This window comes from Poecilia reticulata, linkage group LG16 (genome assembly GCF_000633615.1).
Source record: "Poecilia reticulata strain Guanapo linkage group LG16, Guppy_female_1.0+MT, whole genome shotgun sequence".
In the NCBI taxonomy this organism is placed as follows: Eukaryota; Metazoa; Chordata; class Actinopteri; order Cyprinodontiformes; family Poeciliidae; genus Poecilia; species Poecilia reticulata.
This window is the reverse complement of record NC_024346.1, coordinates 12,093,590-12,117,562: the sequence shown is the minus strand read 5'-3', so window position 1 is coordinate 12,117,562 and position 23,973 is coordinate 12,093,590. Positions and strand designations below refer to the sequence as shown.

The 23,973-nt window shown below is 40.6% G+C and overlaps 1 protein-coding gene across 4 annotated transcripts in view; it reads left to right on the top strand.

The window, feature by feature from the left end:
- Nucleotides 1–23,973, top strand: part of fam131bb (family with sequence similarity 131 member Bb) — a 33,593-nt gene that overhangs the window by 2,304 nt on the left and 7,316 nt on the right. Inside the window, exons 3-7 of one of the 4 annotated variants that reach the window (XM_017309601.1) lie at nucleotides 13,540–13,577; nucleotides 18,068–18,103; nucleotides 18,473–18,566; nucleotides 22,443–22,667; nucleotides 22,825–22,965. In XM_017309601.1, coding sequence (XP_017165090.1) covers nucleotides 13,540–13,577; nucleotides 18,068–18,103; nucleotides 18,473–18,566; nucleotides 22,443–22,667; nucleotides 22,825–22,965 — 534 coding nt within the window. Of the gene's footprint in view, nucleotides 1–13,539; nucleotides 13,578–18,067; nucleotides 18,104–18,472; nucleotides 18,576–22,442; nucleotides 22,668–22,824; nucleotides 22,966–23,973 lie in introns of all 4 variants that reach the window. The other 3 variants (XM_008431470.2, XM_008431471.2, XM_008431473.2) reach the window with 3 other exon arrangements.

Below are 23,973 nucleotides of genomic sequence, written 5' to 3'. Positions count from 1 at the left end.
ACAATTGCGGCAAGAAAATGATCTCAAACACGCAGCACAGGAAGCGGTCAACTCAAGAGAGAAAAGAAAGCTGCTGAAACATCACAGCGTGCCACCCAACTTGAATCTAAAAGAAATAACTGAGAAGTAGCCTTAAAAACTTAAAATAATATAAAACACCTTTTTCCTCTCTATTCCTCTTACATAAAAACTTAATTCTCAGACTAGCTGTTTGATTTCTTTGTATGTTTGAAGGACTTGAATCCTTCAAACATACAAACATGTATGTCAGACATGTCTTCTGTGTATTTAGTGTCAGTAGCCGTAACAGAAATATATTTAGTGAGACAAACATTTAAGTAATCAATGCTTATTTTTCCTAATGTATTTACAGCAAAAGAATAAACAAATAAAATACAATTCAGCATTTTATCAGGACTAGGTTATAGATAGTTGGATTCATTTATTCATTTCTAACTAAATGTGATGAAGAGGATCTTAAAAAAATAAGCAGGATTTGCAAGTTCAGAGAACGGCAAGAGGACTACATGACACAGTTAGGAAACCAGGTGTGAACTGAATACAGCAAAAACAGCAGAAAATAATAAATAAATAAATAAAACATCACAGCAGCCTGGGTTGTCCAGAAAGCTTTATGTTGCGCCTTTCAAAGGACAGGAGAAAGCTGGGATCCCCTATCAAAACACAGGTCAGACCAGAGTGACTCCAGCTGACGGAAATAATGTGACTGAAAGATGCTTTTAAATATGTTCCTGTTTTTCTTATAAAAGTACAGAGGATGTTCACAAATAACGATGATTGTTTTATAGGTTACGCATAAGTGATCATTTGCAACTGCTGCATTGTTCCAGAACACCATCCCACTGTGTCTGTGCGTCTGCTTGGTTTGTAGCCCTCAGCTGTCAATAAATATTCCAAGCACTGTAATGCACCACAGCGTAGCACGAATATGTAAACAAACAGCACTTAAGAGAACAACGATCCGCCGTTATCAAGCCGCTTAGGTCCCTGATTCCCTTGTGAAGCAGCGGAATCAGCAGCAGTCCTGCCAGTCTGCAGGCGTGGCTGTGTTTATCCTGAGTGAGAATGGCTTTGGTGTGCTCTATTGATCGGCCTTCTCAACTGCAGTCCACGCTGCCAAGCGGAGATCCAACAGGAGCAGCAGCAGGCAGCAGGACCGGCCCTGTCTTTGTGCCGGAGCGTGTAGCCTTGATGTCTGTCTGTTTGTCTGTCTGACTGTCTGTCCAGTTCTGTCATAACATACACTGTGTTCACCTTCCAGGGTCAGAATTTGTGAAATAAATGTGTGTCGTAGTAACAGGGACCCCCATAAAGCATGAGAAGTTTCAAACCTGTAGGGAGCAAATTATATGATTACATATGAGATACATCAGTTGGCCAGAACTGCAGCTTCGAGTAATTTTGCTATGACACTTTGTTCTTCTTTCGACATTCACATCTAAGGTAGTGGTTATGAAACCATTGTTGTTTACATGCTTACTGACAGAGATCTTAAAATCAAATTTACAACACCAGTCGGGATCTACATGTGGTGGGTTGAATGTGATGGTTTCCAGCTACTATAAATGACTCCATGTCAACTTTCCATGTAAGTCCTCCTACTTTTTCCATTGATTATGTTATAAAAACAAAATAGTAACATAACTTTACCAGAAGGGTCCACAGAATCCAAAGTGGCAATCAATTTTGAAATCCAACATGGCTGCCTTGCATGTAAAATTTATTAACAGCTGTGGAGAAAAAAAACCCCAAAAGTTTATTTGTGCTTCTTAAAATATGCAACTAAGTCTTTCATTCACACAATATACAACGTCCACCAGTATACATGTTGCAACAGTATATAAGGAAATAGATGTGGATAGCTTGTGTTTCTAACAGTTAGCATGGTCAGACGGTATATCAATTAACATCCCATTGATTATCAAATTTAGGGTTTGGAACATATTCCAACAAACTGACTGAAAAGTTATTCAGAGACAAATGAAAGCCAACTTCACTTGTTTCAGCTGCCCAGGGAGTTCTTGAAATTGCCCCCTCTTTTCACTACTTACATTTACCGCTGGACAATTACTTCTCCAGCTTAGTAGAATGACTGCCCCTACAGTGGCAGAGCACCATCGGAGCAACAACAAAAACACTCTTGAATGACTCAGACAGGTCCAGAAAAAGTCAAATTTTCCTCAGTCGTTCTCTAAACTCCCCCAGACACCAAATCTGGTGGGATTTGGTTACATCTTGGGGAAGTATGACCCACCAATACCACAGCAGATACAGCAAAGCCAAGAAAACGACCTGCAGGATTTAAACGCTTTCATGCCTCATTTAAGCAGTGGTGGAGAAAGTACTCAAAAAATGTACTTAAGTAAAAGTACAAATACACAAACAAAAATGTACTCAAGTAAAAGCACCACATTAACATTTTATTTAAGTAACAGTAAAAAAGTACTGGCTTTTAAAAATACTTAAGTATTAAAAGTAAAAGTGCTTGCTGAATGCATTACCTAATCGCTAATATCATTAAGTGTACCGATCATATTTAATTTTAATGCATCAGAAATGTGCCGTTGTAATGAACAAAGCCACAGATAAAGCATGTTGTGTTTACTCTCTGTAACATTTAGACTTAGATATGTGATTCTTTGAATCATAATTTCAGGGATGGAAGCATCTTGTCTCCTGTCCTAACATAGCATGAACTTCACTTTTTTTTTGCCACTAGTGGCTTTTATTTTGAAAGAAATCCAACTGAAAGGGTGGGCAGGAGAGGACGTGGAATAAATGTAACCAGTATCAATTCAAACACTTATTCATTCTGTTTTGCTTTCATCTCTGTGCCACAATCCAGAGGTCTCCTGCCATCCCTAAAAAAATAACGCCCTGGGCGGTTGCCCATACTGGGCGGTTGCCCATACTGCCCATGCCCAATCATATGTTTAATGATTGCTATGCATCATTAAACATAGCAATTAACGGTAAGCAATGCTAAACTATGAACACTGTCCAAGGCGCAATAAGCAAGAAGTAACCAAGCAGAAGGAGGTGACTGTACTCATCCTCCCTCCTGCTACAACATCTGCCACCATGACAGGTGACGAAAACAAAGAGCAATGAGGATGCTCTGTGTTCTTACGTTGTTTTATTTATTCACCAATTACATATATAAATATACATATATATAATGAAATAAAATAGCTACTGCAGTGTATGCAGAGCGACCTGTCCAGGGTGTACCCCTCCTCTCGCCCAGAACGTTAGCTGGAGATGGGCACCAGCAACCCTCCCGACCCCACTAAGGGACAAGGGTGTTAAGAAAATGAATGGATGAATGGAGTGTACACAGAGCATTACAAGAGCATTACAAGAACAAAGAACGGCTCTCAGTGAGGCTTCAGTCCAATCAACCTTAGTAAAGATCCGTCCAGAAGAATCGGAAAGACCAACGACATCTACACATATGGTTTTTACTTATTTTTGACACAAATGGAACCCCATATGGTCACAGCGTTGTCCCATATTTGCGACAGTCAACACCTCCGCACAATAATTGAGAGCATGAGTGACAACTTTTTTTCATCGCAGATGCAACATATGTCTCTCTGTACAGCTAGCTTTGCTAGCATCACGTCCACGGAGCTTACCTTTCTTTAAGCTTTCCTTCAAAGTGRCGCTAAAAGTTGGACAAAGTCCCCACCATCTGTGAAAGCGAAGCGCTGCTGATTTTACATGTCGCCATATCTTATGATTTATGCAACGCTATTATATTACTGACTACAGACATCATCTCCCACTCAGAGGAAACCACTGCGCATGTCTTGGAGCTCCGCGTGCGAGTAAAGTGGGAGGCGATATGTGACAACAGACACGTAAGTCACGTTATTGCTTGGATTTTACGGCGCCACCTTAAGTCCCTGAACTTCACATTGYGACTTGGATGTAACGGGTAACGCGACAGTTTTGTAGAAATGTAGTGAAGTAAAAAGTACAGATACTTACTGTAAAATGTAGTGGAGTAAAAGTAGAAAGTATCCATTATTAAATCTACGTAAGTAAAGTACACGAAAAACTTAAGTACAGTAACGTACTTCGTCACTTGCATTTAAGGAATGTGTTAGCTCTACCACCTGTAGTCAAATCTTACAAAGGCCTATTATTAAGCCTTAAATCTTGGCTATTGAAGAAGAGAAACACAGATACTGTGCCCAAGAACAAGGAGGGAATAAATGCCTTAACTGTCCCTGTTCACCCTCCGGTGTTTTTTGACCATGTCTTGCCTTAGACGTTTTAGGCCACAAAGAAGGGGCAACAAAAAATAAGGTTGTTAAATAAAATAACAGGAAAGTTGGAGCTTGTTGTTTAATTCAAAATTCATTAAACCTTTCCTGGACTCGCATGACAATTAGACATCTTAGGAGCTAAGACATCAGATTGTGTCAAAGTTGCATAAAACCTGGTTGAGAACATAAAATAATAGGATCCAGCCATGATCCATGTTGTTTGCAATAAAGTTCTTTATTTTCTTTTCTTTTGCTTTTTCATCCAGTGCATGAAACAGCCTGCATCAATCCACCACAAGGTGAAGGCCTTGAGATTCAGCAGACAGAGCTGAACGTTTTTCATAAACCTGTTGAATCAATACAATAATTACCACCTATGTGAACCAGGAAGACCGCATTACATTGATTCTACTTGTATCTGTCAGATTACGCTCCTGCGCGGGAATACAGCAGCATCAGTTTAAGACTGTCACAACCACGTAGCAATTATTGCAATTCTGAGATCTGGAGCTGCTAATTCTATTAGCGATCGTTGTGCAAAAAAGCTGCACATCAGAAGCGTTTTCTCTGTTCCTGCTTATTGGCGCCACACCTGTGAGTGCTTGAAACATTAATCATTGCTTAATTTGGGTTTGCTGTGTGTAGAATGACTGTAACTGCGATGCTTTAGGCTGCGGGGTTGATATGGTAGATAGAAACGAGGGTGGAATCCTCTGAGTGGACGATTATCTGTCCTCACCTGCTTGTTTGGAAATGCACCAGTTCTACAAAAGAAATCAAGATCTGAGAACCTAGTTAATCCCAGAGGAAAGCCCCTCAGTTATTTGTGCAACAGAGGTTTAAATGAGACTGTGAAGACAGAGTACAAATAAGTGAAAATATAAGGTGCTCACAGCAGACTCAAGAATTGAAACACCATAGAAATATTGTAGCTAAAGTTCTTCAATACATAAAAGATGAGAGAAAATCATTTTCTTTCTCTCAGAGTTTTGATGATTCTTCTCCATGTTAACTAGCAATATCCACTCTGAGTCTGTTTACTCATGTGTATTCATGTGTTGATGCATGGACCAGCGAATGACCTCTACTTTACATCTCTCTTGGGACAGCCCACTTGCTGATATATTTATGCTTTGTGTGGGTGTGAATCTAGCAAAAGCGTCCCTGCTGCCTTAACAGCTTCTACTACCTCTCTGCATTTTTTTTTTTTTTGTCGCAGCATTTCAGAGAGGGATTCCCTGCCATTAAATTAAGAAGCAAAACACACACCTTTGCCATCTCACACGCTCAACTTGATGGACAGCGTTTGCCATTTCCGAGTCCGCCTGTAAACTGGCAAGTCTGGTGGAGGCGTAGACTAATTGACAGGCTTCTCTCCAGGTTGGAAAAGCCTTGTGAGAAGGAACGCGCCGAGGCAAAAACGACTCGGAGATGTGGTACCCAAGGAGCAAGGCTGGCCCTCATCGCATGTTGGCATGTGTGTACGTGTGTTCGAATGTTGCTCAAGGACTCCAGGAGATGCATCTGCTGTCCTCTAAGCCAGATACCGCTGCATGTGGGAGGGGGTGGAGCAAATTGCGTGTGGTTGTGTGAGGACTGCACACACCCTTGCATGTATCATTTTGTGCTTCGGATCAGAAATGAGAGGCCTGTGTGTGGGCGCACGATGGCAGGCGTTCTGTAAACACTGTGACTCAGGCTCTGAGTGAGTTATGAAATTTGAAACATAATGCTGTCATGTAGAAATTTCATCTCTACTATTTGATCTGTGCGTAAAAGCATGGTGTGTGTAGTTCTATGCGTTTGTGCGCCTTCAGTGTGAGATCAGCACTTATTGTTTCTGGAATATCTGCAACCGCTAACCACTTTACGACCGATTAAAAAGAACGCTTATGTTCTCAGTGATGGGTAATCTGTTTCTGAATGTCATAGAGAAAAAAAAAAAGCTTTTATGCATCTACAGACTGAAACTTTTGGTCTTTCTTCTTTGGGAAATATCTCTGCAGTCAAATTTATGAATATTATCAAGTCTTTTGATAATAATAGTCCTGCTTCTGAGGATTTTTTTCCCTGTGCACATCAGGGACATGCAATTAATTTTCCTAGAGGGTCACATAAGCAAATGTCACTGTGGTTGAAGTCTAGACCAGTTTCTGAGCAAAATTTCCCAATTATATATTTGATGACAAGCTGTAAATGAAATTCTTAACTTCTTCGGTAACAGCACACATTGAAAGTGAAAAAAATCTAATGTGATCCATATTTCTGACTGCTTAAACTTTATTTTGAGTTAAATTAAACAATTGTTTTTACAAAAACATTTGTTGAATTAGCACAGCCTGATATGGAGCTGATCATCCAGTTACTGTTTTACCAAGAGCAAGCCTGAAGCAGCTTTTTTTCTTTCTTACAGTTTTACATTAGCACATCGGCTTAAATTCAACTTCTGTTGATAAATACATGCTGATATAGCAAAATAAAGACCTCAGCTTCACAATAAAAGCTGTGTTTTCAAAATAAAAGAGGCATATTGTTTTGTACTCGCCAGCTCTTAATCTTAAGAAGTTGCTGTGATCCACAGTTACTCAGGTCTAAGCTTTCTAGTACAAAAATGTTGCCTCATCTGGCCGGTGAACCTTCTTTCATGTCCTCAGTACAACTGAAAATTAGACTGCTTAGGATTTTTTTAAACAATGGAAATTGTCACTCTTAAAGCCCAGGATTAAAGAGTAAACAAGTAATAGTTGTCAACAGATTATCCAACCTGAGCTGCGTCTCTGCAACTCCTCCAGAGTAGCCATGTTTTCTTTGGCTTTTTCTCTAATTAACATTCTCCATGTCTTGCCTTGTCAGTTTAGTTGGATGTCAGGAAACTGTATAAGTTTTCATATGATCAGGATGAAGCAGGGATTTATTTGATACCGAGTTTGGAAATGATGGTTTGCTGCCTCCGGCAACTGATGACATAGTTTGTAAATGTTTGAGCTCTTTCTTTTCACTTTTTAATCAATAAGAGCATGAATAATCATCAATAGATTTGTATAAATAAATACTTCATGCAGTTATTGTTCACTGTAGAGCGGTGCAGTCTCTCACCCATTAATAGATAGGTGAGTTTTATTTTTAGAGCAAAGTTTGCATCTGTGGCTACTCTGACTGCATGCAGCGACAGATGAACTGACAAAAAGACTGTGAAATGTTTTAAAATACTTTTATTGCAATTTTAGTACTTAATTAAACAAATACCACAACACATAGGATACAGTCGTAAGTCTGTCTGACCTCTGCTGCTTTTGCAAGGCTCTATATATTTATAAAGAACGTCGTGATGCAGCACAGGCTGCAGCTTTTCCATCACCACGCTGCAGCGCTGAGCACCAGAATCAGGATTGCTGCTCCAGAACGTCTTTCAGCTTTGACAGTCGTCTCATGTTGTGTTTGAGTGGCTCAGTAAATGCGTGGTGGTTTTTCCTGAGTGGCCTGTGTCTTGAGGCTCTTTTAGCTCAGTTTCGTCCACCAAACTCTTCCGACCATCTGGGCCGAGGACCTCAGCTGTGTTTTCGCTGAACTCTGTGCCTCACTAAGTCGGCATCTGCACACGGCGCTGCAAGAGGGCTGCTATCCAAAGCCACTGCTCCGCCGTGGCAACCAGCCTTGCTGCAGCTGTCACGGTAAACAAGCACCAACCCCCCCCCCCCGGTTTCTCGCTGTTGTTGCTGCAGGGCACTTGGAGTAAAAATGACTGATGAAGCTCAAATGTTTCTCACTTCAGCGGGAGCCGTTACAGCACTACAGCCGGAGCCAGAGTTGACAGTGCAGATGCCGAGCATCTCTTTGTTCGCTGTGGACCGACACATCGCTCCCTCGTTTTTTTTTTTTCTTTTGCTCTCCCTTGCTCCTTCTCTTCGCCTGAACTAAGTCAGGCTCCCCCATGACCGCAGGGGGGGGGGGTATCCAGCTCTGCACTTCTGTATGTGTGGGGGTGGAGGGAGCACGCACCAGGGGAAGGGAAGCTGGCTGAGAACTGCGGTCATGCGCTCTCTTGTTGTTTCCTCAAGGAGGGATTCTGCCTGCTTTCTCTGGAGCAGAACAACACTTACTGCGCTGCTGAGAGCATCACCTGTCCACAGGCAGAGGAGGCTTCAAAAATCTCCTGAAATGATGAGTAAGAGTTACTGCTGGTCACCAGATGCACTGTGTTGTATTCAGAACCTTGACATTTTTCATATTCTCTAACTTTGATGTCCAAGGTTTGGATATTCTGTGCCAGACCAAACAAGTAGTGCAGCAGAAGAGGAAACAATTAGTGGTTTCTATGTTTGCTTTCAGATAAAAGACTCCAACTATACTGATTGAGTTGTGCAACTTTATTCAATACTTCGGATGGAGAGCATCTATAAAAATTAATTTCCAAGTCTGTTCTCAGTTTTTCATTGGAATTTAGGCCCGCTTTCATCCATACGTCTTTATTGTGTCTCTGACTCTTATGTTTATGGTTGTTGCCCTGCTGGAAGGTGAAGCTCCACCCCAGACTTATGTTTTTTTAACCTCTACCAGATTATCCTCCAGAGTTGCTCTGTATTTAGGTGCATCAATCTTCCCATTAACTCTGACCACCTTACCTGGTCGCCACAGCATTATGCTGCCAACACTATATTTCACTGTCTGTCAGGAGGATGTGTTCAGGGTGATGTATGCCACTCACTGCAATCCATTTGGATCAAAGTCTTTACACTGGCTCCAAGTAGCTCAAAGGATAGACTTTTAAAATACTTTTGTTAGTTTATAAATCACTACGTTGCTTAGCACCAAAATACATTAAAAATCTGTTGTTGTTGTTGTTGTTGTTGTTGTAGGAGTCTTTCAAACCTCAAACTTCCAGAAAACTGCAAAGCTGCTGAAACACCGAGTTATTTTAAACCAAGACTAAAATCCCATTTGTTTAGAGCTGTCTTTGATTAATAGTAACTGGATCATAGTTAATTTTAATATGAATTACAACTTTTCATTCTTTTTATTTTTCCACTGCTGTGTAATTTCTTTTGTTTGCTTATTGTATTTTTATCATGTAGATGACTTTGAATCACCTTGTTCAGGACATGTGCTCTGCAAATAATCTTAACTTGACTACTTTTCTACAGTGGTCAAATTTATGGAGTTCACAGCTAATTGTTGCACCTGCAGACTTACTGTTGCCTTCTTGGTTGCCTCTCTGATTAACACTCTCTTTGACTGACGTGATTTAGGTGAATATGGATATATTGAAATCAAGCATGTTTGATTTTCTATTTTCAGATTATACTGAGCTGGATGAGATGTTTGTGAGATGTCATTTTTATGATTTCACTCTGCTTTAAACTCTATCTTTATGTTTACTGTTTGTTTATGTTTGTTCTCTTTTGGAATAAAGTCGAGTGAACACGTGGAAACCACCCTTTTAAAAAATCTATAAATGAAATACTGTTTTGTTAGTCTATCTCATGAAACCCCTGTTATGATATATTCAAGTCTAAGTTGCAAAAAAATGGGGAAAAGTTCAAGGGGCATGAATACTTTTGCAAACCATCTTGTTTCACAAAAAAATAAAATAAAATTCCTTAACGTGATTGTCAATAAGGTTGAAACTGAAAGATGCTAGAAAGTGAGCGTTGTCAATACGACACGCTGTGATGATTCGGTGTCACGGCTGAGCGGCTCCTCAGTAGCTGTGCGCTCTGCTGCAGTTCAGAGAACTCTTGGGCCATGTTGTGATTTATGTGCACAGAGAGTGATTGCTAATTTGCTAATTGGCCGAATGAGGCTGATGGATGGAGGGAGGAGAGAGGCTGTGAAAACTAGAGAAGAGAACAGAAGCAGGAGGAGGGAGGAAGCGGTGTGAGTGCATAATTAGACTATATGTGGCTGGCAGCTACATGCATGTGGATGGGTATGTTGATGGGTAGTTTGTGTTTTCAGGGCAGAATTGTAACTCAGATGGGTAAAAAATCTAGGACGCTCTCCCTCTGCCTCGGCTGCAAATAACGTACATGATAGTTGTGGTCAGAAGTTTACATACCCTTATCGTAGACGTGAATGCCATTTTATTTTTACTATTTGAATGCGTATATATTGTTATTTTTTGATGATGGGATGGTTATGCAACAAATAAATGTGTTATTATTTTCTCTAATCAACAACGGTTCCAAATTATACATGCAGACATAAGTACATACATACAATTTTGTTAAATGTCCATAAGCAAGTTGTTCCTGCAACTTATTGCTGCCAACAATAAGATTCTGATGTCAGTTTTTTGTGGCCAAAATTCATTTTAATTAGTGCCCCCAATCTGGATTTCAGGCATAATCCACAAATTTTCAACACGACTGAAGTAGAGATTTTAGGAAGGATGTTCAGGAATCAGGCTGATTTATCCATTTTAAATCTAGTTTTGATGATTGTTTATTGCCTTCCACAGTCTAGAGTGAAGAAACCCTTTCAGAGAAGTCTAATGATGAAGGCAAAGACTGAGCTGTGAAAAAGAAGAATGCTTAGAGAAGTCAAACCACAGAAAACCTGACCAACTCTCTTGTACGGTGTTGGCAGTATGATACTGTGGGGCTGTCTTTTCTACCAGTGATACTGGTGCAAAGTGGATAGGACAATAAAAACCGAAGACTTATTCATTTGAACGCAAACCAAAATTTGCATTTGAATAGGTAAATCTTCGTGAACGGAGCAAACATCAACCATGTAGAAAACTTATCCTAAGTTGAGTGTGGCTCTGTGTATGTTGGAGTCTGTATTTCATTTCTGGATTAGAGAATATTTACAATAAACTCAAACCTGTCCACTCGTTAAGAAAAAATCTTTAACACTGTATGTTTTATTATCATTCCACCCTGCAAGAGTAAAGGCTAGAAAAAGGCTCACAATCAACACGAGAGTCTTGCTCATGGTGGGAACATGTAAACTTTTCACTTTTCTCTGCACTGCATTTATGTCTAACTAACAGCAGCCAATAAATGAGCCGCTCACATTACAACTCTCAGGGCCAACAGTCAAACATGTTTGCAATTCCTCTGAGGCCACACAAAGTTCACATCTATTTGTGGCCCTTGAGCATAAATGTGTTCAGTAAAGACATGTCTTCATTTTAAAAGTTTTACTTTTAGGAACCGTGTTTGTTCTAGTTTGCTAGAGGATTACGGTACTGTGACACATCATCATTAAATAAAACCAGCAGACAATCTTTAGAAAAGCTAAAAGCTGCATTTTAAGCAATAAATATTATAGATCTAATAATTATTACAGCAGATGTTCCACCGACAAAACTGTGATAAGCTACAGTTTCCCTAACGAGACCGACATAGACGTTGGAAATATTAGAAATTCTTTTAAAGTGTCTTTTATACTTAAGTGGGATTAAACTTCATGATGTGTGAATCATAGACTTTGATTGCTCCCGATTGATTGAGTTGACTAAAAGCGTCCTCTTTAGAAACCCCAACTCTGCAGCACATGTGCGACTGTGACAAAGCGGTCATATTTGCACTTTGACAGCCCTTTTCTCACAGAAGCGAGGACAGGACTTCTGGAATGACATCCGTCCCTCGTCACTTGCCCTTGCAGTTATCTGATGTGACTGAACGGAGTTCAGAGGAAAGGCTAATATCCGAGAGCCCAGCAGAGACGGAGCATAGCCAATGTTTGAATCACTGGGTCAGTGGGTCACAGACGTCGCTGGACATCCACAGATCCAGCGACTCGGTGCGGCTCTCAAAGCTCAAGCGAGAATTTGCTCGCGATTGCCAATTGCAGCTGCGTGAAACACGACTGGCGAACCGAGAGACCCGCAGAGGAGGGAGCCCCTCTGAGAGTTGCACGCACACGGAGAACAGACCCTCTGATACAGAAGAGCACCTAGAGACCGAGTCTGTGTTTAAACTCCATCAGGAGCAGAGACTCTCTAATTAAACCAATGTTTTAATTAGGATTTGGACAGCCGAATGAGGAGGGATAATAACGTTCATTTATCCAGCACAGAGCGTGGATTTCAAATGAGTCTCATGTACGGCTAAGTGATTAATTCAAGAACAATCTCCCAATAAATTATATAATCAGTTGTTAGGCGAAATGCATCAATATACAGCAATGCAAACAAAATGTGAGGAGGGTTACTACCAACAACCAGTGGGTTATGTTGTTTTGCTCGTGTTTTTATTAAATCATAAGTTCTGTAGCAGACTGATGAATTACATTAAACTATTTAAGTAGATAAATGGTTGGTCTCAGTCTGTGAATCTATCAAAAAGTGTCCAAAGGATTCATTATTTATTTAATCCCATTAAATCACTATCGTCACACATTTAATGAAGCAAGGAGATTGTGCATTAGGGATACATGAAATCAGGAATACTTACAACATCCAACAGTGTTGGGGAATTTGACAGGTTTGAACAGTTTATGTTATCTTCTTTGAGCATTTTTGTAAGTCTGGAAGTGATTTTCCAGGCTTTTCTTGTCGTAACTGCTCATATTTACATAAGGTGATAAAAGGATTAACTTCCATCAGAAATATACCGATCTCACAGGAGTTCAAAGAGAAAGGTTTACCAGACTGATAGTGAGTTTATCTAATCTTGATTTCACAGTGGTGAGCTTGGAAAAGGAAAAAAAGGAAGGAAGTCAAAGTTTAAAAACTGCTTAGACATCCAAACAACTTCACCAAGCACCAAAGACAGAGCAGGCAAAAAAAAAAAAAAAAAGCGCCTGCTGTGTGTTAGACTTTTTTGAACCCTGCTGCGTTTCTGCTCCTTGGTTTTTCCTCCTCAGTTACTCCCTCGGCTGGAGAGTCATTTTTGGCTCCAACAGTGGTTCAGTGTTACTGACTTTTTCGGGTTGTCGTTTTTTGGGACGTCCAGAGAATCTTCACTTTCAATTCATAACATGATGACCTGCTTGAAGAGACTCACCCCAAGTATCTGTTGAATGTGATAAGGGTAACTTGTAAGCACTTGGAAAATATCAGGCTGTAAAATAAGTGTCTTTATTGTTGCTATGGCGATATGGGACCTTTGTGAATTTTCTTTTACTATTAAATTGAGATTGGCAAAGAAGTAAAATGTGCAAAAACGATTTTTTGGGTGACATTTTATTAAAAGCTGAAGATTTTGTTTGCCATTCTGTATGATCTGTTATATCACAGATGAATAATAACACTTTCTTCTCTTTTTGTCTCTCTCTTCCTGTAATGCGCTCACAGCGGCAGATGGGGTGCCAGTCCAGAAGGATGGGGAGCAAGTAAGTCTTCAGCTTTCCATCTCACTTGGTCGTCTTGTTGACTCCTTTCACTGTGGATTGTTGCTTCTCCACCTGAGGAACCAACATGGCTACAAACTGTTTAGCTTCCACATGATGATGAACTTCACCGGCTCACTGTGCTCACGCTGGTAGTTTAGAAATATCAGTTCCTCAACGCTCACTGCTCTTCCCTTGTATCTTAAAGAATCAGCGATCGCTGGTTTTGATGTCAAGAAGTCAGATGTTTGTCACCCAACTGACTGCAAAAAAACCCCCCAAAAAAAACACAGTGTTTCAAATAAGAACCGCAGAGACATAACCTTCCCTCTTTCTCCAACTTTTACACATTCCCATTGCTTTGTATCTTTTTCTCTCCTCTCTCCTCCAACACTGATCCCAGGAGACAGGACACCGGAGAGGAAACCATTTTGAACTAAAGTGTAGGGACTTCTACTTTTCCACCAAATGCACTGTGGACTGATTGCATAATTTATTTATGTGTTATTTCCCAGAATGCCCTTTGGAAAGAAAAAGCAGCTGCCTGCACACATACATTCACACACACGCACACGCACGCACACACACGTGTACACACACTCACACGTTGGCAGCACGGTCAGCTATTGGAAAAAGAATGGCAAAGCTGCTTCAAGGGGCTCAGCTCTACCACTCAAGTGTGTTAAATCTCTCATCACTCCAACTCCTGTGAAAGGGAGGGAGGAGAAAAAGAAAGAAAGAGAGGAAAGGAATGGGAGCAAAGAATAGAATTACAAGGAAAGCATGAATTAGACAGGAGGGCGCTCATATCAAATCATAACTACAGTCGGGATACCCGCTGTATCCAGCTGACGGGCCCGACTCCAGTCAGTGAACTCAGCAGGCGATTCTGACAAAAAGCTGTAATCAAGATTTGACATTAAAATTTCAATTACTTTCACTTTTAAACATTAAAGTCAACTACAGGGGCCTGCAGACCTATTCAGACCCCGTGAGCATTTTCACATTTTGTCATGCTCCAATCGCAAACTGCCATGTACGTTACTGGGATGTTTGGGATGCTTACATGTTTTTTAATTGGTAAAATTAAAAAGTGTGGTGTATATTTGTATTCATCCTTCCTTAGTAATATATTTCCACATATTCTCAGTTGAATAGAGGTCAGGACACATGGATGCTCCAGTCTAAGCCGCTCCATTCATCAGATGCATGTATGTCCAGCTTTGTTCCTGCTCTGGTCTTCATGTTGTTTCTGTCCACTAATGTTCTCTAGCAAACCTCTGAAACTTATACAGATCCGCTGGATTGATACTGAGATTAAACCACACACAGACGACTTTATTTACTAATTAGTTGACTTCTGAAGGCAAGTTGTTGCAAGTTGTTTAATTAGGAGCATCAGAATAAAAGGGGGATGAATACAGAAGCATGACACACTGAGACACTGCTCTTGATTTTCTTTCATTTAGTTCCTAATCAGCGACGACGCACTTTCTGAAATGTTGCAGAGTTCATGATTGCAGCAGTGACAGCATAACGGTGCGTTCCAGTTTTGTTTTCTTTCTCACTGGTTTGCTCAGTGACCAGGCTAACTACTGTCACAGGCCAATAATAATTATGTCATTTTCTTTGAAGATTTTTGCACAATTAAACAATGTGAGCAACACGTTCACCAACAACAATAACACAGTTCTCTGATTTCTTATCAAGCAATCAAAACTTCGCAGCTGCACTGTTTCTTATCAGCTAATTTTTAATAATAGTCAATAATATGTCATTCAGTAAGCTCCATGTAAGTCAGTGGTCTATAAGCACTGGCACCTTTAATTAACACTCTCGTTGTTTCTGCCGAGTTGCAACTGGAATGGATGCTTTACTGGCTAATATGCTCTTGTCCAATCCAACTCTCATCTTGCCATAATTTTGACATGTTGGTGGTTGCCCAGGGTGGCATTAGAAGAGGGGGGCATGAGGATCTCATAATAAAATGTAAGTATTGCCTTTATGTATGTGCGGTCAACAGAGTGGGAGTCCTCTGCTTCCTGCTGATAATAGGGAGACAAAGCTGCTTTCTGCAGAACTGCACAGCACCTAAAAAATTAGGATAATTTTGCAGCATTTTAACTGTTTTGAAAGCGGCACAAAGACGGGTTTGGTCACGTGAGAACCTCTACTGCAGGCTCTCTAGCTGTAATGTGTTAAACTTAGCTGCATGTTCTGCTCTACAGAGCCTCTCTCTCTTTTTTTTAAAGTACTTTATTTTTACTTGTGTAGCAGCCTTTTGCAATATTAATGCACAATAACAGCAGCAGTTGGCCCGCCCTTTGCAGTACATCGAGTGCTGGAATCTGTCAAATGTTGGTTCTGTAGTTCTTCGGTGGGATCCGGAACTTATTTTCATTCACTCGGTTGACGAAGTTGGCCACATGTGGCTCTTTCCATTCCTCTTCGTTCCAGGAAAGGTCTACCTGTGATCAGATCTCCCAAGAAGTAAAAGAATGTTTAAGTTTTCTTTTAGTTTGAAGAAGTTATGTGAAATATTTATGAGTTTTTATGCAGTGTGCTCTCAGTTTGAAGAAACTGAGGTCTGTCAGGAGAGCCAGGATAATTAGAAAAGACCCCAAAGGTTGAATCATAAAGGTCAGTGTCAGCTGACTTCTTTTGAAGATCTTCAGGAAATGAGTAGAAAATGAATAACAAAGTCAGCAACAACCAAAGAATGTGTTTAAATGACCTTCAGAAAGACTGGAGAAATATTGACCAATAGGCCTTAAAGAAAGAGACACCTGACTGCTTGGACATAAACTAAAAACGATGAAGGGTGACTTTAAATCTTTTCACCGCCATTCTCTTTATGTGGTGTGAAACACTTTTAGACAGTGTTTTCCTACATTTGTTCATGTTATGTTTCATTATTACTACAAACTTTATTGTATTTTTTGGGAATTTTATGTGACAGACCAACATTAAGGAGTGAAAGGAATCTGACACATGGTTCGCACAAATTTTAAATACAAAAATGTTAAAGTGTGGATTTGTATCCAGTCTCCTTGTGAAGACGCTTCACAGCAGAAACATTTTTTTTGTTGCAAGTGTTTTAGTCAGTCTGCCTTAGCTCAAAAATAGCTCAAACTCAGTCAGATTTAATAAACATTAATTTTCAGCATGATGCTACCACCACCACGTTTCACTGTGGAGAAAGCGACTTTGCACTCTTGTACAATTAACATTTTTAATTAAAGTCTTTCTCTCATTCATTTCGTATGGATGGCCATGTTTTGGTAGGTTTGCCAAACACTTTCCATTTTCAGACGACTTAACCAGGGCGCTCTGAGATGTTCAAAGCTTGTAATATTGTTTTAAGACCTATTATTGCTTTACATTTCTTCACAGATTCATCCCTCACCTCGCTGCTGCATTCCTTGGTTGTTGTGGTGCCTTTTGTTTTCTAATCTTTTCCAAGAAACCTCTGAGGCCTTCACCGAACAGCTACATTTACACTTAGAATAAAATTAGCCACTGTTTACCAATGAGGTGACCTCAAAAGGCGCGACGCATGATTCATCACAATTATGCCTCATTCTGTGTTAATCTGCCACATAAAATGGAAATTAAATGTATTGTAGTTTGTGATTGCGATGTTACAAAATGTGAAAAAGCTCAAGAGTAGCATATTTTGCAAAGAAATGTGTTTTTCAAAATGCCACAGTATCTGAGAACCACTGCAGCTTACAGCATGGGTGTCCAAATATTTGCAAAAAAATAGCTTTAATCCATGTACCACTCCAGAAAAAAAAAATCTCATCCATATGAAAATGCAGTTCAGGAAGAAATAGGTGTGTTGAATTTTTACTGCCACACTGTGTCTGTGCACGTCGACAGTGGGGTGAAAATATTTAAGCCGGCAGGCCACAAGTGCTCCACTCTCAGCTGATAGAGGGAAATAGTGTCGCAGAAGCTGCTGCTTATCTTCTTTGTCCTCATCATCTGAGTCCGCCTCCTCCCTGCACAACACACGCGCGCGCACGCACACACACACACACACACACCTTCCTGTTAGCCTTGGCCCCTCGTCTATCTGCAGCATCAGATACTGATCAGTACACCACTGACATCTCTCTCAAGCATTCACACACAATATTCTGCCGTCTTTCATGGGTTTTGGCAGCACATGTCCCCCGAAGAGGAAGCTCGTTTAACCATGGCGTATTCACTCTGCTAAACATAACTAAGCAAATATAAACTGATCCCTGTTTAATTTCCTCCCTTCTCCCTGTCATTCTGTTCCTTTGGAAACTCACACGTATCCGTCTCTCATTTCTTTCCCTGCTCACCTCCTTTAATTTCGTCCTCCTCATCCGAACGTCTGACTTTCGAACCAACTCGGTGTCTCGCTCCTCCTCGACGCATGTCGATGTTCTGTCACTCTCTCTTACTCTTTGCTGCTCCTTCTTTCCCCCCCATCCCTCCCTCCTCCCGTTTCTCTTCTTCAGCATGGACGTTCAGAGTTTTCATGGGAAGGAATCAATGTAAGTGTTGTGGCATCGTTCCTCCATCTATGCCTTTTCTCTCTACTTGTTTTTGATTTGCGACACCCCGTAGCTACAGGCTCTCGCTCCCTCATGACCTCCCTTCACCTCCTCAGCTTTATATTAGAACCTATGCTTTACCGTAGTGGTGCACAGTAGTGAGCACAATTTTTTTTTAAGTTTACTTGGACTGAAGATTTGGGTAATACAGATGTTGTCTTTTGTATTAACCCAACATCTCCATCACTTCTCCTCTCCACTCACCTTCTCTATAACACACACTGTGTCGATGTCTTTGTGTCTCCCGTCACGCCATCCACGCCCTCTTCTTCCTCCCCCCTTCCATTCCTCTCTCTTCTCTCCCTCCAGCTGTCCATGGAGGACACCACATCAATCCTGCCTCGGCTCAAGAGGAACTCAAATGCCTATGGCATCGGGGCTTTGGCTAAGTCTTCTCTGTCAGGTGTGTCAGGTGTGTGTCTGTGCTGGTTCTGGTAAACGACCCCATGCTGGCTCCGCTCCTTAGTGGGCTCAGGAGTCAGCATGGTACCCTTCAAAGGGTTCCCTTTCTATCACTTCCTCTTCACACTGACGCATCTGCCGTCAATGACTCCTCAAAAGGCATTGACGGAATAAATCCAGCATAAAACACACAGCACGCACACACACATTGCATCGTCGTGCAGCTTATTTCTCTAAGGTAAGGTGGGTAGGATGTGTTCATTTTGTAGCGGATTGTTTTCTATGTTATTTTATAGTCGTACATGTAAATCGTTGGTCTCAATTGTCTGAAATTTGCCTGATGGATAAATCCTTCACCTGTCCCAGAGAACAAAGCAAAGAGATCCTGGACATTTTTCAAAATTAAGTTTTATTTCGTTAGTCGCTTTAATAATATTAAATCAAGGACAAAATTGATTGTTAATCACACCAAAGTCTAATTCATGATGAGTTATTTGTTAAAAAAAGGCTGAAACAAATTATCTTTGATTACAATCTACATCGAGAGCTTAGAGCAGGGAGCTTTCTGAAGAAGAAGAGTTGAAAAGACAAAATGAAACAAAAAAGAAACTCCACCAAAAGTCATCCAGCACAAACAAAAATATTAAATGTAACTAAATCTGGCAAGATGAGCAGGTTTAGTTTGTAAAAGCATTCTCTGTGGTCCTTGTTGGGGGTAATGAGGCATCGCCAGGTGCTGATCAACCAGTCAGAAACAAACTTTGGGGAAACAAGTGGTATTTCAGGTTTCAACGTTAGAATCTGTTTTTTTTTCCTACCATATTTCTTTCAACTCAGGAAAAATTTCAGGAATGTAAACAATGTGTCTTTGTAGATAAAACACAATCTCTGTCCTAAATCGGTTTCCAACATGTAATTTTTTGTTGAGCAAAAGATGAGGGTTGCATTTCAGGCATTTATTAAATGGCAAATGACATTTTGTAGTCTATCAAGTCCTGAGGGCCGCAAAGCACTTTACGCTACTTTCAGTCGTCACGCACTCATGGTGGTAAGCTACTACATTGTAGCTACAGCTGCACTGGGGCAGTCTGACAGAGGTAGGCTGCCCCCAGGCGGCAATGTGTTGCTCAAGGACACAATGACAGAGAACCATCAGACCATCAAACTCCTGCCTCTTGAGCCACCATGAAATGGCAGATACTTCAAATCTTGTAGGGACTTGTGAGTGAGTTTAACTCTTAAATGAATATTTAAAGTTAATTAAGGATTATTTAAACAAAAGCTTTTTTTATTTTCTTAAATTATAAATTAAGATCATACGTTGGAGAGCTACTTAGAAATTCAGAAAAGACTAATTTTGAGTACAACTCTTCCGGGTCATAACATCATGCAGGATTTAGTGATGCTACGGCACAGGAGGACGTTTTTATGCTCGTTTAAAACTTAACTTCAAGGATATTTTCAGGGTTCTTGAAGAAAACAGTCGAACGCCCGAGAGGGTCGTGGGGACCAACTTCTGTTTTCCTTCGTAAAGTGGTGGTTGTGGTGCTCTAGTCAAGTTTTACTTCGGATGTTTCCCCCTGTGTGAAGTGGTAACGCAGGTGCATTGTTTTCTTTCATTGCAGTGTTTCTGGTTGTCCCCGGCTGTTTTCGTGCGGTATCATTTGGAAGTTCCAATTCAGAGTAGTGGAGTGCAGCTGTTGTATCGTGCGTTGCGGCGCTGATTTGTTCAATAATTTATTCATGAAACTCACCCCACCCGCACGCACCGGCATCAGAGGGAGTTACAGTTCATGTCGTCATATGTTGGTCACACGAAATGTGGAGCAAAGCAAGTAGGAGCCAGTTGGAGCACGGTAGCGGGAAATTAATTTCTTTCTTCGAGTGGGGGAAAAAAAAAGTACGTTCAGCAGCGTCGAGTCGAGTTCTGATACAAACAGCAGAGAGAACAGGGAGCAATTTTCTGCTTACCCAGCGCAGCTTAGCAGAGGTGTATGTCAACAAGCCAACCTCTCATCATTCACGCCACGCAGACGCCTCACCCCAATTAACCCGTTCCATCCCAAGATGCACCTGTGTCAGGAAAGATTCATGCACTGCCTCCTCTCCTCCATGCACCGTGACCGGGTGAAGTCTCATTAAGCTGTCGCCGCCACGGCGACCAATATTTAGCGGTTCTCAAAATCCATGCTAATGACCACCCTCATTTACCCGCACACATCTGATCAGCAGGATTGGCCTGATTTATTTAATTTTTTTTTTTATTGTTCTCTGGTATAGTTCATCTTAGGCTGCCACCATTTATTTACTCATCTATTCATTCTCATGCCTGAAGGTGTTCAGTTGTTCTGTATTTGTTTGGTTTTGTATAAAACAATTTATACAAAACCAATTTTGTATAAATTGGTTTGTATAATTACCATAATAACAAACCAATTAATTAGAACAACATACAATGTAAAAGTTTGAAACCATCAGTAATTTTCTCTTCCAAGTGAACAGATAACGTGTTAGTCTTTGTGATGTTTTTTCTTTCAGTGTTCCTGACTTTTTGAAAATATTTCAGTCCTTCTTACTGCTCTTTGCAGCTATTTTCTGTCAGTGTACCTGGCCAGCTAAACTACAGCAGATTAACAGCAGATGAAACTCATATCTTTGAGAAATAAGACATAACTAGGAAAAACCTACGAGAAGTTTCATCCTTCAGTTCTTTGGGAATCCCGATTCATAACCTGATCTGGATTTTATGCAAATGCTAATTCTTTAAGATTAAGATATTTACGGATACCAAGTTCCTATGCGTATCATTATACTAAATGTTATGGCTATAAAGTACAACATTGGAATTACATGTTCTGAATTAATTTTGCGAATAACTCATTTCCCAGACCCTGCAGTCTGTTTTTTTCTGAAAGCATCTCATATTTTGTGCTGGCAGCAGTTTCTGCTAGACAGTACTGTTTCTAAACAGGCAGAGATACGACTGGAAAATAATGGCAGTAGCAATGGAAAATAGAGGGAGGACCAGTGGAGAACAATGCAGACAGGAAGCTATAAATACACTGATAAGGGAGAAAGAGCTAATCACAGGTGAGTAGGGACAGCTGGGGAAGAGGAAAGGAAGAGGAAAATTAGGAGATGTGCAACAGCTGTGCAGAGAGGGGGGGGGGAATAAGCAAAGCAGGAGAAAGGTATAAACAGTAACAGAAAGAAACATTAATCTAAGGAATAAATCTCATAAATGCTGAGAATAAATTAACAAACACAAGGAGCAAACAAGAAGAAAGATCAAAACATGAACCTAAATGAAAGCAAAAGTTGTAACACCTAAGGATAATGACATAAATAGCTAAAAAAAATCTATAAAGCATTTATTTTTGAAAACTGTCATGTGCTTGATTGAAAATGAGTGGATAATGCCCAAATAAGACTAAAGAGCATCTTCAAAAGACCTTCGGAAACACAAAAACTAAACAAAAAAACCCGACAGAGACTTCTGTGGCAGGACTTCTTAGAAAGAAAATAAATTCAGGGTGTCAAAAGATTTTTCCACTGGACTTTATCTTCTGGTAATATTAAAAAAATCTCGCCACTGGCCATCTGTCTCGTTTTCAAAGCAGCTTATCAGTCCAATCCTGCAGCACATCGATACTTTCACTCATCATCACAGTTTTCATCTCTCAGCAGAATATAAACATGATAATAACTTAACTATTATTTCTCTCTTCCCTCTTCCCTGTTTTTTGTCTATCCATCTTTTCGCCTCTACATCTCCCCTAATCTCTTCATCATGTTCTCTCCTATCTTCTTTCAAACCATCATCCTTCTCTGTGCTTCTTCCTCCTGTGTTGCATGTTTTTTTTCCCTAATCCATCAGGAGTCACCCGCACCATGAAGGAAAGAGTAACGAAGCCCACAGCGATGGCCCAGGGCCGTGTTGCTCACATGATTGAATGGCAGAACTGGGGCATGCAGACGGTTGGCGCAGGAGGACTCCCCCAGTCCCGCATCAGCACCCAAGAGCGGGAAAAGGAGCGGCGGGCGGAGAACGACGCCTACAGCGACCTCAGCGACGGAGAAAAGGAGGCTCGGTTCGCTGCAGGTGAGGTGCAAGCACACAGCCAGAGGGCAGACACAGTCCAGGGCGTGTTAGCTGCTATCAGCAGCATTATGCGCTCATTAGGCAAACGTTTAGCCAATTAAATATGATGCATGTCTCAATTCTGACCCGGGTCTGTTCTTTTGACCTCTGACCTCAGGCGTCCTGCAGCAGTTTGCAATCTCGGAGGCGACGCTCTTGGCATGGTCGTCGATGGACGGGGAGAGCCCGCGTTCGGGTTCAAACCAGGGCAGCGTGGCTCACCTGAGCGAGGTCAACCAGGAGAGCATCACCAGTCGAGGTAAAACTCAGCAGAAAGCAGCTGGTAGGACAGGCAGGTCGAGGTAAAACTGCCAGGATACACAGAACCATGTTCAGACCTGCTGCTGTCGGGAAAGTGAAAATAAAAATACCGCAATGCAATATCTGCATGATGTTTTCTTTTTTTGTTGATCTCTGGATAAATAAACTGATCTAATAAAAGTCAAGTAAAGTTTGTAGCAACAAGAGTTCAAAGTGATTTACATCAGAAAAGCATCATGCAGTCACTAATTATGAAAGAAGCAATAATGACATCATCAAAATCATCCAGAAAATACATGTCAAATAAATTGATCAATTATTGACTTTTATTAATCAAAGGAGGTGAGTTTTTAGGCTTTATTTAAAGGAACTCAGGGTTTCAGCTGTTTTGCAATCTTAAGGAAGTTTGTTCCTAATTTGTGGAAACAGGATGCTGCTTCTCCGTGTTTGGTTCTAGTTCTGATTCTTCAGATCAGAACCAGAAGACCTGAGAGGTCTGGAAGGTTGATACAGCAACAACAACAGCAGATATTTAATGTATTTCAGTGATTTATAAACTAACAGAAGTATTTTAACGTCTATAAATTTTCTTTCGGTTAATTCTTCGTTTGGTTTTAGTTGTTTACTTTCTCAGCAAAGCTCTCTGTGACATTCATCTTCAAATGTGCAGCTGAAATAAGAACTTTCTTTACATTTACATAAAAAAAAGAAAGAAAAAGAAACGTAAAATTTTGCTTCAACCTTCAAACTTTAAACCTCTCCCTGCACCACTGGTAAGGTTGTGGAGTCCTCAATGCTTCCAAACGTTTTTTCTTATTTGAAAATTTCTCTCCCTCTGGCCATGCATTTATGAGTAAAATTTAAGATTAAAGTTTTTAAACCATCCCAAAACTTGAGGGATTATTGCATTTGCCTCAGATCCTTCAGGAGTTTTTTGTTGTTGTTGTAAAATATGTCTCTTCTTTGCTGTTTTAACTCCTCAGCGTTAACACGCATCTTCCCCTGA